This window comes from Coenobita brevimanus, chromosome 11 (assembly GCF_032717465.1).
Source record: "Coenobita brevimanus isolate Jiangsu-jjx chromosome 11, ASM3271746v2, whole genome shotgun sequence".
NCBI lineage: Eukaryota > Metazoa > Arthropoda > Malacostraca > Decapoda > Coenobitidae > Coenobita > Coenobita brevimanus.
In genome coordinates, this window is record NC_136964.1 from 8,276,596 (window position 1) to 8,292,035 (window position 15,440).

Genomic DNA, 15,440 nt, shown 5'->3' on the forward strand with positions numbered 1-15,440 from the left:
AGGATCTGTTTTGTCCCCTACACTCTTTAACCTATACATGCACGACATACCCACACCCCACACACCACAGATACACACAGCTTCCTGTGCAGATGATATAACACTTACATGTACGTACCAAAACACAAACACAGTTGCACACATCATTCAACCTTACCTCAACACACTACGCGAATGGTTCACCACAAATAGGCTCAAACTAGCCCCAGCCAAATCTAGTGACCCTTCTCACAAACTGGACAGCAGAACACAGTCACATCCCACACCTCACCATAAACAACACTCCCCTACCACACACAGACACACACAAAATCCTTGGTGTAACATACAATACATCAGTGTCATTTAAACAACACAAACATTAAAAATAAAATAACGCCAAGACTCAATGACCTGAGGTCACTTGCCCATACAACATTTGGACACAACAAAGAAACCACCACCACAGTATACAAACAATACATACGTTCATTGATGACTTATGCAAGCCCTGCCTGGGCTTCTAACCTCGCTAAAACACACTACAATACTCTACAGACCATACAGAACAAGGCCCTAAAAATAATCACAGGCTGCACAGCTACTACACCCACAGACCACCTACATCAAGAAACCAAAGTCCTCAAAGTCAAGGATCACCTAGATATGAGAGGCACCCAGTTTCTTGCTGCAGCCTCCACAAACCCACAACATCCACTACAGTACATGGCAGCACATCCACCCACACCAAGGAACATCAAAACAACACCCGGCACACGATACCATACACAAATACTGTCATCTCTCCCCCCTCGCCCACCTCAGACCAGCTTCCAGAAGCATATCCACACTCAGATCACTCGCCGCTCCATTCAGTCACTTAAAGACAACACACAGCTGTATGCACAGCCCCTTGATATCCACCCTTCTGAATCCCATCTCCCTCGTGAGGACAGGGTCCACCTGGCCGGGCTGAGATGTGGGCACCATCCAGCCCTCTTAAGCTACCAGAAGAGGCTGGATGACTCCGTCGCTGATGCTTGTCCAGGATGCAACACAGCACCCCATACTATTAAGCACATTATGCAAGACTGCATTGCACATAGTATGCAACACAGCACCCCATACTATTAAGCACATTATGCAAGACTGCATTGCACACAATATGCAACACAGCACCCCATACTATTAAGCACATTATGCAAGACTGCATTGCACACAATATGCAACACAGCACCCCATACTATTAAGCACATTATGCAAGACTGCATTGCACACAATATGCAACACAGCACCACATACTATTAAGCACATTATGCAAGACTGCATTGCACACAATCACCTACGCCAACAACACAACATACACTTCTTCAGGGCTCTGTGGGAAAGCCCGGTCTCGGCCGTGGCCTTCCTAAGGGACTCGGGGCTGTTCTGCCAGACTGCCTAGGGAACAACTTATACTACTATTACTTATTCATTCGTCTCTCTCTCTCTCTCTCTCTCTCTCACTTTTAATAATATGGCAGCCACTTCTTAACACTCTCTCTCTCTCTCTCTCTCAGTTCACTTATCCACTCACTCGCTCACTTTGGGTCGAATTCCAAGTGACCCGATATCCTAATACCTCTTCGCTAATGATTTATTTTGCGTATTACACCTCAGCAATATTTTGTGTTATTTATATAGTTTCAATAATAATGATAATAATAATAGTAATGATGGGGTGTAATAAGCAAAATAAATCACTTAGGAAGAGGATTTACAGTATCTGAAGCCAGATATAGATAAGGCTTTTCAATTTAAACACACTAACGCAGAATTGCATAGTTCTGGCAATGGACAGTAGTGTACTATCATTTTAGAAAAAGAATTAAGTTTGACTAAGATTAAAAAGAAAAGTGATTGCTAGAGTGGTATATTATAACTAACCTTATTAATTTTTAAAAGGTGGTATCATTACTCATTTTTATTTACAAAGCATGTAATAATTTTAAATCTGTTCAAACTCATTCCAGGTAGATGTGTATATAGTTCTAGTATTCTCATTTCCTAGAGTAAATTATTAAGACTTTTTTTCTTTGTTTCTACTCATTAAAGAAAAATATTATGGCATTAACTGAAAAATTTGGTAAAATGGAAATCACAGAATATTTAAAAATACAGTACGCCCTCCACATTCGCGGGGGTTAGGGGACACAGACCCCTGCGAATGTGAAATTTCCTCGAATGTTTTGTGCGCCCTCCTGTAAATGCCTCTACAGCTGCAAATCACCCCCTGTGAGCGTGTTTTTTTTTTTTGAGGAAGAAGGAACCAAAGGCAACGAGACCACCAAACTCTTCCATCCAGGAGAAAAACAAAATACAAGAGAGAGCCAAATTCAAGATTCGATCATTCTGAGATTCCTGGACACACTGCGTTTGAAAGTGTGCACATACTGTACCTAATAAACCACATCTGGGACCTGAAAGCAGCTTAAAATATCACAAATCACTGATGACTTGTGTGGGCAAGTCATCAGCTACATATGAGGTGCTCCGAGCCAGAGGGGCGACCGTGCAGTTTGCTTATTTGCTTTGACATCTAATTACCAAACTGTAATATACTTAAGACATGTCACGTTTACACCATTTTAATCATCTTGGCCAGCACTTTCAAGCTAAAAAATAAAATGCATATAAGTATAATTTTGCCATTGTATAATTAGCTATACGTGGTGAATGTTTTTGGCGTATCCGATAGAGCCAGGATTCCGGGGGCTTGAATGATGAGTGAATGGAAGCGTGGCCCATTGGATTGGGTAATTTTGGGCTGTCTGGACATTGCTGCTCCTCACCCTGCCCTTAGGTGGGAAAGGAGGTCCGGTGATGATGATGATAATTAGCCATGTCAAAGTTTAACAACCAATTACCGAAAATAAGCAAAATGCACAGTCGCCCCTCTGGCTCAAAGCGCCTCATATATACCCCAGGTTCTTGCAATCATACCCATTAAATTCAGTCATGGCTCCACAGGGGGGGCAATCCATGAATCTTTGAAGCCTGAAAACATTGACTCCGTGAATGTTGAGAGCCTGCTGTATATGGACACACATTTTAGGCCTCTTGTAAAATTCATGGCAGCGTCTTTCCCTAGTTTATTTTACATATTACCCCTTAACATTTTCCAAGCTTTTATATATCCATTTTTAATATTGACACAGTTTGCATTAATAGCAGAAGTGAATATTTTAAGGTATAGGGTGTAAAATAAATCACTGGAGAAGAGCCTTTAGGAAAGTCACTTAAAATGGTGTCAAGTAATATTAATGGCAATTTTTGGGGTAACGATATTTCCATTTTGATCGCAACTAACATGGCTACTGATATTTTGGGAACTTTGTCAAATTTTATGACTATTTTGTGTATATACAGGAGGGCAGCAGCTCCGAGGATGAAGGCGTGGATGAGAATTCCTCTTCACCAGACAGCTCTCAGGACGCACCCACCAGGCCATGTCCACCCCACCTCTATGCTGACAGTAAGTTTATCAGTCTGTCTATCTATCAATCAGTCTGTCTATCTTTCTGTCTATCTATCTATCTATCTGTCTGTCTACCAATCTGTCAAGTCATTCTGTCTATCTGTTTGTCTATCACCAGATGCCTCAGAAAAATTGTCTCCATATTACCTCCATCATCTCCTTGTCACCCTGTCCTCAGCCATTAGCCTGCCCCCCCCATCTCACACAAATTCTTTTTTACTAGTCAGTTTCTGTGTCGTTAATATTTGTTTGTTTGAAGAAGGAATGAAAAGCTATCCATCTGTCTATAGCCAGACGCCATAATCCCGTAAGGGGTGGCCGTTTGTCTTTGAGTTAGATGTTTTACAGGGAGGGGCACTAACCCTCCACCAACACATTTCTTTAAAGTGTGTTTTAATGTTATTTAAAAACAAATGTTAAATACTGGTAATAAAAAAAATGCTTTAAACTAGCATAGTTTGTGATAGTTTATTAATCAGAGAGAGGGTGTGTGAGTTAGGGAGAGGGCAGCATAATGGCAGGGGACTGGATGATGTGGAGGTGATTTGTTTGTGGCCACCCCATTGCAGGATTAAGGTGTCTGGCAGTAGAGAGATAGATAGATTATTACTCAGCAAAGAACCAAATTTAGCAATAATGAAACTGTAAATACAATAGTGAGGTATGATTGTATGCCCGACTTACCATACAAAAAGTCTTTAGTTTGGCAATATAAACAAATAAATGAACGGATCTTGAATTTGTCTCTCTGTTATCTTGTTTTTGTTTTTTCTTGGAGGGAACCATCTTGCGGGCTTTTGGTTCCTTCTTCTCTGTCTGTCTATAGCCATACCCCCTAATCCCGCAAAGGGTGGCCTCAGACAAAATGCCTCCAAGTCGCTCTGTCACCCACCATTTGACTGCCCTCCCCCTAACTCGCTCCCCCCTCCCTCATGTACCTCGCAACTCCATCCCTCCACCTCATCCTCAGACCTCAGTCTTCCCCTCCCTCTCCCTCCCTCCACCTCACCTACATACACCCTCTTAGTCAGTCTTTCATTCTCTACATGCCCAAACCACCTCAGTGTATTCCTTCTTTCTTGCATAAAAGAAAAGAAAATCAAATCACCATCCTGTCCTCCCCCAGAGCTGCGCAGTATGTCGGTAAACGCGCTGAACGAGGCCCTGTTGGAGCTGGAGGTGGTGGTGCGGCAGTACTCCGAGACCCTCATTGCCCAGCTGGCCCTCAGAGACGAGCTCGAGTATGAGAAGGAGCTCAAGAACTCATTTATCTCTCTCCTTCTCCAGGTATGCTGTAGTTTTGAATCCTCTTTCCATTTTCTCAATCCTCTTTCCATTTTCTCAATCCTCATTCCATTTTCTCAATCCTCTTTCCATTTTCTCAATCCTCATTCCATTTTCTCAATCCTTTTTCAATTTTATCAATCCTCTTTCCATTTTCACAATCCTCTTTCCAATTTATCAATCCTCTTTACAGTTTATCAATCCTCTTTCCAATTTATCAATCCTTTTTCAATTTTCTCAATCCTCTTTCCATTTTCTCACCATGATTGCCATTTTAACCCCATCCCATTACCATCATTTCGTTTCATGTCATTTATAAAGGCTCCAACATGCTTCCATACGTCGGCCTCGGTCGCCTAATGGTGCCTCTCCATGCTGCTTGATCTCTGGCTGCCTCCCCATTCAGTCCCTTATCCCTGAGGTCACACTCTTTGACCTCATCCCAGGTCTTTTTCTGTCTGCCTTTTGCAAGCCTGTCCACGTTGTTTACACTTCTGACTTTCTGCACCCAATTGTCATCCCCCATCGTCTCCACATGCCCAAACCATCTTAGTGGGTTATTTTACAGTATTATTGCATATATAGTAACTCCTCACTTATCACTATAGATGTGCATTAAAAGTACTGTGTTAGGTGGAAATTGCTCCAAGTAAGGGTAATATTTGAGAAAGAAATTTTCATCTCAAATATTTAAAAAGAACATTCCAGGCTACAGAGAAGTATCAATATATGTCTTGTGTGATTTGGTGTATGTGTATGTATTCAAGCCTATTTTTAAGTGACTGGGTGTATGTGTATATTAAAGTCCATTCTTAAGTAATTGAGTGTATGTGTATGAACAGTATTTAAATCTATAACCAATACAAAGGAATAAGTACAGTAGTATATTGAAATTAATGTATTATGTGACTTGTTTCAGCCCTGTCCTCTCACTGCACATCGTATTAGTAATGAACAATTCTGTGTTATGTGCAGTGCGTTCCTGTACTTTATAGTAAAAAATGTGTAAGAGTGTCTATCTATTGCCAGATGCCTCAATCCTGTGAGGGGTGGCCATGAACAAATCACCCTCATGTCGCCCTGTCTCCTGCCATTTCACTGCCCTGCTCCCAGCTCACACCCCCCTCCCTCATATACTTCTCCACTCCATCCCTCCATCTCATCCTTGGCCTCCCCCTTCCTCTCCCCCCCACTCCACCTCACTCACATACACTCTCCTCATCAGTCTCTCACTCTCCATCCTCTCCACATGGCCAAACCACCACAGTGTGTTTCTCCTAACACTTCCTATCACATCCACATCCACACCACAACGCTCCTTCACTTCCTCATTTGTCAGTCTGTCTCTCCATCCTCTCCACATGGCCAAACCACCTCAATGTGTTTCTCCTAACGCTTCCTATCACATCCACATCCACACCACAACGCTCCTTCACTTCCTCATTTGTCAGTCTGTCTCTCCATCCTCTCCACATGGCCAAGCCACCTCAGTGTGTTTCTCCTAACACTTCCTGTCTCATGTGTAAGTGAAAGCACATTAAGAATTACTTATAATATTGTGTTTATACTTTTGCAGGTCCAGAACAAGAGGAGAAACTTTAGCGTTGAAAAGAAGAAGCAGAAGAAAGTTGGACCAAATGGCACTGACCCTAAGGTACTGTTTAAAAGGACTAACTTGATTGATTTATGTATTTTATTATATATGAGGGAGGAGGGAGTGAGTTGGGGGGAGGGCAGTCAAATGGTGGGTGGCAGAGCAACATGGAGGCATTTTGTCTGCAGCCACCCTTTGCGGGATTAGGGCGTCGGGCTGTGGATAGATAGATAGATAGATTATTTGTCTGCAGCCACCCTTTGCAGGATTAGGGTGTCGGGCTGTGGATAGATAGATAGATTATTTGTCTGCGGCCACCCTTTGTAGGATTAGGGCGTTGGGCTGTGCATAGATAGATAGATAGATAGATTATTTGTCTGCGGCCACCCTTTGCAGGATTAGGGCGTCGGGCTGTGGATAGATAGATAGATAGATTATTTGTCTGCGGCCACCCTTTGCAGGATTAGGGCATCGGGCTGTGGATAGATAGATTATTTTTTTTTAGATGCTTACTGTCTTTGTTTTTAATCTAGTAGTATTTTGAAGAATCTATGTAGTTTTTTTATAGCTGTTGTTTTTATTATAGTTCATCCACCTTAATTTAGCGAAGATTTTGTCCATGTGGAGTCCATTTTCCATTCTGCATTGCTAGAATCAGACAGTGCCCTTACTCTGTACTCCATTCTCTCCGTAGCACTTCTTCATGACTAGCACCATATTCTAGTACTACTCTCATTTTACAGCTCCTCATACTGGGTGGGAGATATGGCAGTTTTAAGCTAAGTAAAAGAACATGCAACATAGCCTAGTTTTTTTATAAGTAATTTTGAAAACTTCTCGCTCTGTTTCATTTCGCTAGACTTTTTTTTTTTTTTTTTTACACGTATTAAGAGTACAGCAAAACCTCCATATAACGGACTTCGATATACTGGAATTTGCTTTTATCAGAATCAGTGAGCTACCGAACTAAATTTTTATGTATCAGAAAAAGTCCAATAAAGCCAGAAGTGGTCTTGACTGCCTGACCACTTCAGCCACATTCACCGCAATAAGGTAAATAAAAGACATTGTCTATCAGTGTACGGTACAGTATTATTATACATATATTATACCATTTGATTAATGTAGTGAATGTATAACACAGTACAGTACTGCAGTGGTAGTGAAAACAGTTTAAAAACCATTGGTGCGATCCGGATTACTGTCTGATATGTCGGAAAAAGTTCGGATTAGCAGGGGGAAGTCCGGATGTCACTTTTATCGGAATTTCACTTTTTTCGAAATGGCATGGGACCCAATTAGGCCATTATAGTGAAGTTTTACTGTACTGTGAAAATGAAGAATTGAAGGAACGTTGTGGGGTGGATGTGGATGTGGTTGAGAAGATTAGGAGAAATACATTGAGGTGGTTTGGACATGTGGAGAGAATGGAGAATGAAAGACTGACTAAGAGGGTGTATGTAGGTGAGGTGGAGGGAGGGAGAGGGAGGGGTAGACTGAGGATGAGGTGGAGGGATGGAGTTGAGAGGTATATGAGGGTGGGGGGAGTGAGTTGGGGGGAGGGTAGTCAAATGGTGGGTGACAGAGCGACTTGGAGGCGTTTTGTCTGCGGCCACCCTTTACAGGATTAGGGCATCGGTCTATAGATAGAAAATGTGTGTCTTGACTTTTGCCCAATCCTTTAAGTTTGAAAATGTCCTGAGCGGAGTGTAATCCTCCATGAACACCAGAAGTAGAATATAATAATACATCCTTGGGTGGAAAGCTTTAATATCCCATCTATGTTCGGAAGAGCCAGGATTCCAGGGGCTTGAATGATGAGTGAATGGAAGTGTGGCCTATTGGATTGGGTAAACTTAGGCTGTCTGGATGTTGCTACTCCTCACCCTGCCCTAGGGTGGGAAAGGAGGTCCGGATGATGATGATGATGGTGGTGGTGGTGGTGATGAAGATGATTATGGTGATGATGATGATAATGATGATGGTGATGAGAATGATGATGATGGTGGTGGTGGTGGTGATGAAGACGATGATGGTGATGATAATGATGATGGTTATGGTGATGATGATGATGATGGTGGTGATGATGATGATGATGATGATAATGATAAAGATGGGGGTGGTATTTGTCTTTATTTTATTTTTTTTTTTTTCCCTCAGTACTTGACCACTGTGATCCCATACGATGTTGGCCACGGACCCCCACACAACCCTACCCTTCAAATCCTGATCAAGAGTGAGTAAATTGCACACACACACACACACACACACACACACACACACACACACTCTCTCTCTCTCTCTCTCTCTCTCTCTCACACACACACACACACACACACACACACACACACACACTCTCCAAATCCACATCAGGAGTGAGTAAATTTTTCTCCCTCTCTCTCTCTCTCTCTCTCTCCATGAAAAAATTCCCACCATATATTATTTAATTATTATTTAACATGTACTGACAATATTATGTTAGACGAGAGGTTAGAATGATGATGGGAAGAGAGGTTAGAATGATGATGGGAAGAGAGGTTAGAATGATGATGGGAAGAGAGGTTAGAATGATGTAGTGTATAGACTATAATTATTACTGATGTGTAGTATTGAATTATTATTACATTTTTCAAACACCTTTTACTTTAAATGATTTTGTTTTACACTCTTGACAACCATAAATAAAGGCAGCCTCAATGTACACCTTATTACTATTATGTACATGTGCTCTCTATATTATGTACATGTGGTACAGTATTACTAACATTTTGTACTAAACCTGCATATTTTAAATGATTTTGTTTTCCACTTTTGACAGCCATAAGTAAAGTCAGCCTCAGTGTACACTTTATTTCAGTAATGCACATGTACTATATTACTAACATTTTGTACTAAACCTGCATTACATCATCATTACTCCTGATATTTTAATAGAGTTTGTTTTCCAGTCTGGACAGCCATAAGTAAAGACAGCCTCATTGTACACTTTATTACTTATGTACATTACTAACACTCTGTACTAAACCTGCATTACATCATCATTACTCTGGATATTTTAAAAGAGTTTGTTTTCCAGTCCTGACAGCCATAAACGAGGACAGTCCCACTGTTCCAACACTCCTCACCGATTACATCTTGAAAGGTCAGTCGAAGTCTCTCAAAATACTCCTACCATAACAGATTTTAAAATATATGTGTGCGTTTTTTACCATATTATATCCATACTCTTGGCTTAAAAATAATTCTTCGGAGACTTTTAAAAATAGAGGAAGATTTTTATATATGGGTGACTGTGACCAAACACTGATACTTTCCATTTACGTTTCCCCCTGGTGTAAAAGTGGATCATGAAGGTAAATTAAAATGTACTGTTTTTTTTTTGTTTTTTTTTTTTCAAATTTGTGGCCAGAAAAAAAACAACCTGTATTTTGCAGTTTTACTATGACTGTTATTGTTATTATTATTATTATTACAGGTATTATTATTATTATTATTATTATTATTATCCTACGCTTCTCATGGGGCAATGTAGGATTGGATGATGGATGGATTATTTTATTATTATTATTATTATTATTTTCTACCCATTCATTTAGGGTCTTAGCGCATAACCACTTCAGTCCGATGGCTTGTTATATCTAGGGTGGTATTATATATTGCGTTCCTTGGGCCTCGTGTCTTCCAAGGACGGCTCAGTCTGCTTGTGTGGGCTTCAAAGACATTTATCTGCCTCATGGTGTTACTGATCAGCCATTCAGTCAGTAGAAAAGCAGACACTGTGGTCCATGTTCTTTCCCAAACACCTCTTCCATAGTGGTTTATTCTTGGATATGCCTGGTATGCTAAATATGTGAGTGATTTATATAACACTGAACAGGATAGTAAGGAGTAACATTTATGCTCCCTAACACCTCTTCCTTAGTGATTTATTTTTGGATATGGCTGGTTAATATCAGTTTATATATCATGCTAAATATGTGAGTGATTTATATAACACAAAATAGGATAGTAAGGAGTAATAATTATGCTCCCTAACACCTCTTCCATAGTGATTTATTCTTGGATATGGCAGGTTAATATCCGTTTATATATCATGCTAAATATGTGAGTGATTTATATAACACAAAACAGGATAGTAAGGAGTAATAATTAAAATAAACTGCTTAGGAAGAGGTGTTAGGGAGCTTCCTTACCCGAGGGGAACATGCAAAAAAAAAAAAAATGAAAAAAGAAAAAAAAAAAGGAAAGAAAAAAAGAAAGAAAAGGAAAAAGAAAGAAAAAGAATAAATAGAAAGAAAGAAAAAAAGAAAGGAAGGAAAGAAAAAAGAAAGAAAGAAAAGAAAAAAAAGAAAGAAAGAAAGAAAGGAAAGAAAAAAGAAAGAAAGAAAAGAAAGAAAAAAAAAGACAGAAAGAAAGACATTATAAGGCATGAATGGATCTTGAATTAGGCTCTCTTTCATCTTATTTTTGTTTTTTCTTGGAGGGAACCATATGCGGACTCCTGGCCTTGGGTTCCTTCTTCCTTGCGTAAAAAATGAATATAATGCAAAGTAGAAATGGTGTTGGATAGACGCTGGTGACACTGATAGCCGTCCCCGCAAAACACGAGGATTGAGTTGTGCAATATATAAACCACCCTGTATGCTGTCCTTCCTACCGCTAGATGATTTTATTCAACATTCAGAGCCTGTAATATTGAAGGGGGAGAGGGAGGGGGAGGCCGAGGATGAGATGGAGGGAGGGGGAGGCTGAGGATGAGATGGAGGGATGGAGTGGAGAGGTACAGTGTATGAGAGAGAGGGGAGCTAGGGCGAGGGCAGTGAAGTGGTGGGGGAGTCTGAGGATGAGATGGAGGGATGGAGTGGAGAGGTAGATGAGAGAGGAGGGTGTGAGCTGGGGGAGGGCAGCAAAATGGCAGGGGACAGGGCAACATGGAGGTGATTTGTTTGTGGACACCTCTATGGGATTAAGGCATCTGGCTGTAGGTAGATAGATAGATAGAATTCAGCTGAGGATAGACTTAACTGGGGGAAGTAGATACAAAATTCTTTAACCCCTTCACCGTGAAAGTCCTCCCCACCCACCCCTAGCAGAATCGTATCATGTGGTCCTTGCAAGAATAAAATAAAAAAATAATAAAATAGAGAATAAAATAATAAAATAAAATAATAATAAAATGTAGACTGTCATGGTCCTTGCAAGAATAAAATAAAAAAATAATTAAATAGAAAATAAAATAATAAAATAAAATAATAATAATAATAGTAATAATAATAAAACGTAGACTATCATGGTCCTTGCAAGAATAAGATAAAAAAATAATATAATAGAGATAAAATACACACAAAAAAAAACGAAATAAAAAATAATAATAATAATAAAAAAATGGACTGAAAGGGTTAATAGTTGTTTTAATCTGTGTTTTATCCCTTTGATTCTGGAAGCATCTTTTTTCGTTTTATTTTTGCCATATTTTCATGAGTATATTGAGCTTAGGATAGGCTTTTTAAACTGTGGGGGGATTGATATAGCTTTAATTTACCCCTTCAATACGAGAGGCCCTTCTGGAGTTGAATATAATCGTCTGGTATACTCCTTTCGCTCTAACTTGGCCTACAATTGCCATCCCTCCATCATGAATGCTGAGTTGTAACCTTAGATTAACGCTGGAATATGATGCTAGTCACGAAGAAGTGCTATGGGAAAGGATGTAGAGCCGTAGTATTGTCTTTATCTGCCACTGAGCTACGTGAAATAAGCTGCAAAAAGACGAAAATTTGGGCCAAGTTAAGGTGAAAGAGGTATAGCAGGAAGGATAAATTTAAAAGGAAATCGCTCTATTTGAAAGTGATTTTGAAAGTCCCTAAGCATATTAATTTCTAGTAAATACCTTTGACTGAATGCATGGTTAGTGTGTCATAGCCTCCCTTATAAATTTTGAAATCAGCGTATTTTTGTAAACAGGTATATATTTGAGTGGAGCATCCCAAATCCAAATATCCATCGCTTTATCTGAATGAGTATTGTATTAGCAACATAGGTCAGTCTAGAGCACGGGATTGGTGAGAGTGCTGTGAGAGTCAACATAAAATCTTGCTGATTCTTTATTTTAATCTTGGTTCTGGCACCTGGTGGTTCAGTGGGTAGGTGTATCACTCCAGTCAGATTGAGCCGGTGAAGGTTTATATCCAAGGGGTGGTTGGGGTTTATTGCTCATGTAATGCCACTCAGGGATGAGTGAGGCTGGTCTCTCTCATCTTAAATGTCAGGACCAATTTGCCTAGCCTTGGGCTTCAACGCTCCTCATGGGGCAACGTAGGATTGGATGATGATGATGATAATCTTGGTTCTGGAGGAGAATGCTGTCATGTGATGGTGCTGAATTAACTATATACAAATGTCCTTCACTCCTCCCTGTTCCCCAGAAGGAGTATGGTAGACTGAAGAAGGATAATTTTAGGCTGCATTCCACGTATTTCATGTTAAGAAGAGGCTGGGACCACAAAAACACCGACATCCTTCTTCATTGTCAATATTACTGTTAGTCTGCACCCTTTAGGCAATCCAGAACAGTAGAGTATTGGTTTTACTATATGGAGAGCCTTAGTTATGAGGTAGTGATGAGTCTCCATGGTTACTAGTCAAAATTACCCCCCCAGTCTTTACTATTCGATGTCTTATTACATATGTAGAAGTAAGTCTCCTTGGTTACTAGTCAAAATTACCCCCCAGTCTTTAAAGAAGTCTTAGTTGTACATTGATCCGTTTTAGGAATTTGAATTTGGGATGCTCCATTTTGAACATTATTTGATGAAAACCACATACATTTAAAGTTAATATAATTTATGTTGAACGTTGATTTGAATTTGAACTTTGTATGCTTCATTTAGATAGCCATTTGATGATACCCACATGCATTCAAAGTTAATATAGTCTTCATCATCCCTTAACTACTGTTTTGGTAACGTTGATTGGAATTTGAATTTTGGATGCTTCATTTTGATAACCATTTGATGATATCCACATGCATTCAGAGTTATTGTAGTCTTCATCATCCGTTAATTGCTATTGTGGTTACTATAAATAAACCCTAAATGAATGGGTCTGATAATAAGGACATGCATTCAGAGTTAATGTAATCTTCCTCATCCCTTAATTACTGTTTTGGTGACTATAGATAAACCCTAAATGAATGGGGTCTGATTATAACGACGTGCATTCAGTTATAGTAATCTTCATCATCCGTTAATTACTGTTTTGGTAACTACAGATAAACCCTAAATGAATGGGGTCTGATTATAACGACATGCATTCAGAGTTATGGTAATCTTCATCATCCTTCAATTACTGTTTTGGTAACTATAGATAAACACTAAATGAATGGGAGTTTGGACTGGTATTCTTGTCAGCTTAGAGGCTTCCTGACACCTCTTCCTTACCATTTTACATCTGAATTCGAAATGGCAGTAATCTTGTATGTTATTTGTGCAGTCCATGTAATTTTTAGTGCTAGTGGGGGTACTTTCACACAATAGCAATGATATAACTGGGTAGATCTGCTGTCTAGCTTTATAAATGCCCCTCAACTCGCTCCATGCCTTCAAAGGGAAATGGTGTATTGCAGGAGATGAGGCAGTGTCAACCTGCAGTAAGTTTATATCCAGTTGAACATTGGACAACAGCAGCAACAACAATAATAACAACAACAGTGCAGTAACAACAATAATAACTACAACAATAACAATAATAATAACAACAATGCAGTAACAACAATAATAACAGTACAACAGTAGCAATAATAATAACAACAATGCAATAACATCAATAATAACAGTACAACAATAGCAATAATAATAACAACAATGCAGTAACAACAATAATAACAGTACAACAATAGCAATAATAATAACAACAATGCAATAACATCAATAATAACAGTACAACAATAGCAATAATAATAACAACAATGCAATAACATCAATAATAACAGTACAGTAATAAAAACAACAATGCAATAACAACAGTAATAACTACAACAGCAACAACAATAATAAAAACAACAATGCAATAACAACAATAATAACAGTACAATAACAAAAACAACAGCATCAACAATAATAAAAACAACAATAATAACAGTACAACAGCAACAACATTAATAATAATAACAACAATGCAATAACAATAAAAACAGTACAACAACAATAACAAATGCAATACAACAACACTATATCGTTAACGAATAGACTTAAATAATATACTGAAAATATTAACCCTGTTCAGTATTGTCACATCTTTTTTGCCTCTGTTTTTGCTATCGAATGCTGATTTTGTGCAACTTCCTCATTAGTGCAAGGATGGAAAATTGTCTCGGTCTACCCCTTGCTTAAATTGGTTTGGACATGTGGAGAGAATGGAGAATGAAAGGCTGACCAAGAGGGTTTATGTAGGTGAAGTGGAGGGAGGGAGAGGGAGGGGAGACCAAGGATGAGGTGAAGGGATGGAGTTGAGAGGTATATGAGGGAGGGGGGAGTGAGTTGGGGGGAGGGCAGTCAAATGGTGGGTGACAGATTAATGTGGAGAATGAAAGACTGACTAAGAGGGTGTATGTAGGTGAAGTGGAGGGAGGGGGAGACCAAGGATGAGGTGAAGGGATGGAGTTGAGAGGTATATGAGGGAGGGAGGAATGAGCTGGGGGGAGGGCAGTCAAATGGTGGGTGACAGAGCGACGTGGAGGCATTTTGTCTGTGGCCACCCTTTGTGGGATTAGGGTGTCGGGCTATAGATAAATAGGGATACAGTAGATTGGGTTTTTCCGAAGCTGCATAAAATCAACAGTAGCAAGAATAAACTACAGTAGATAATACAAAAGAGGTGGTGTAAGTTGCAAAATAAACTGGTAAGGAAGAGGTGTTAGGGAACTTCCATAATCGACAAGAATACCAGCCACAAATTGCAAAATATTAGGTGGATCTTTTCTGGCCACTAAATTTGGCTTTTGTTTTTAAATTCTCTTTTCCAATGCTATTAAAAATTTCTTGGAAGGTAGTGATCAAAATATAG

The 15,440-nt window shown here is 39.5% G+C and overlaps 1 protein-coding gene across 1 annotated transcript in view; it reads left to right on the top strand.

Annotated features, from left to right (window-relative positions):
* LOC145410838 (uncharacterized) overlaps positions 1 to 15,440 on the top strand; it is a 41,172-nt gene that overhangs the window by 17,311 nt on the left and 8,421 nt on the right. The window contains exons 7-11 of the mRNA XM_080280954.1: positions 3,391 to 3,496; positions 4,626 to 4,786; positions 6,360 to 6,437; positions 8,538 to 8,613; positions 9,454 to 9,519. Coding sequence (XP_080137080.1) covers positions 3,391 to 3,496; positions 4,626 to 4,786; positions 6,360 to 6,437; positions 8,538 to 8,613; positions 9,454 to 9,519 — 487 coding nt within the window. The remainder of the gene's footprint in view (positions 1 to 3,390; positions 3,497 to 4,625; positions 4,787 to 6,359; positions 6,438 to 8,537; positions 8,614 to 9,453; positions 9,520 to 15,440) is intronic.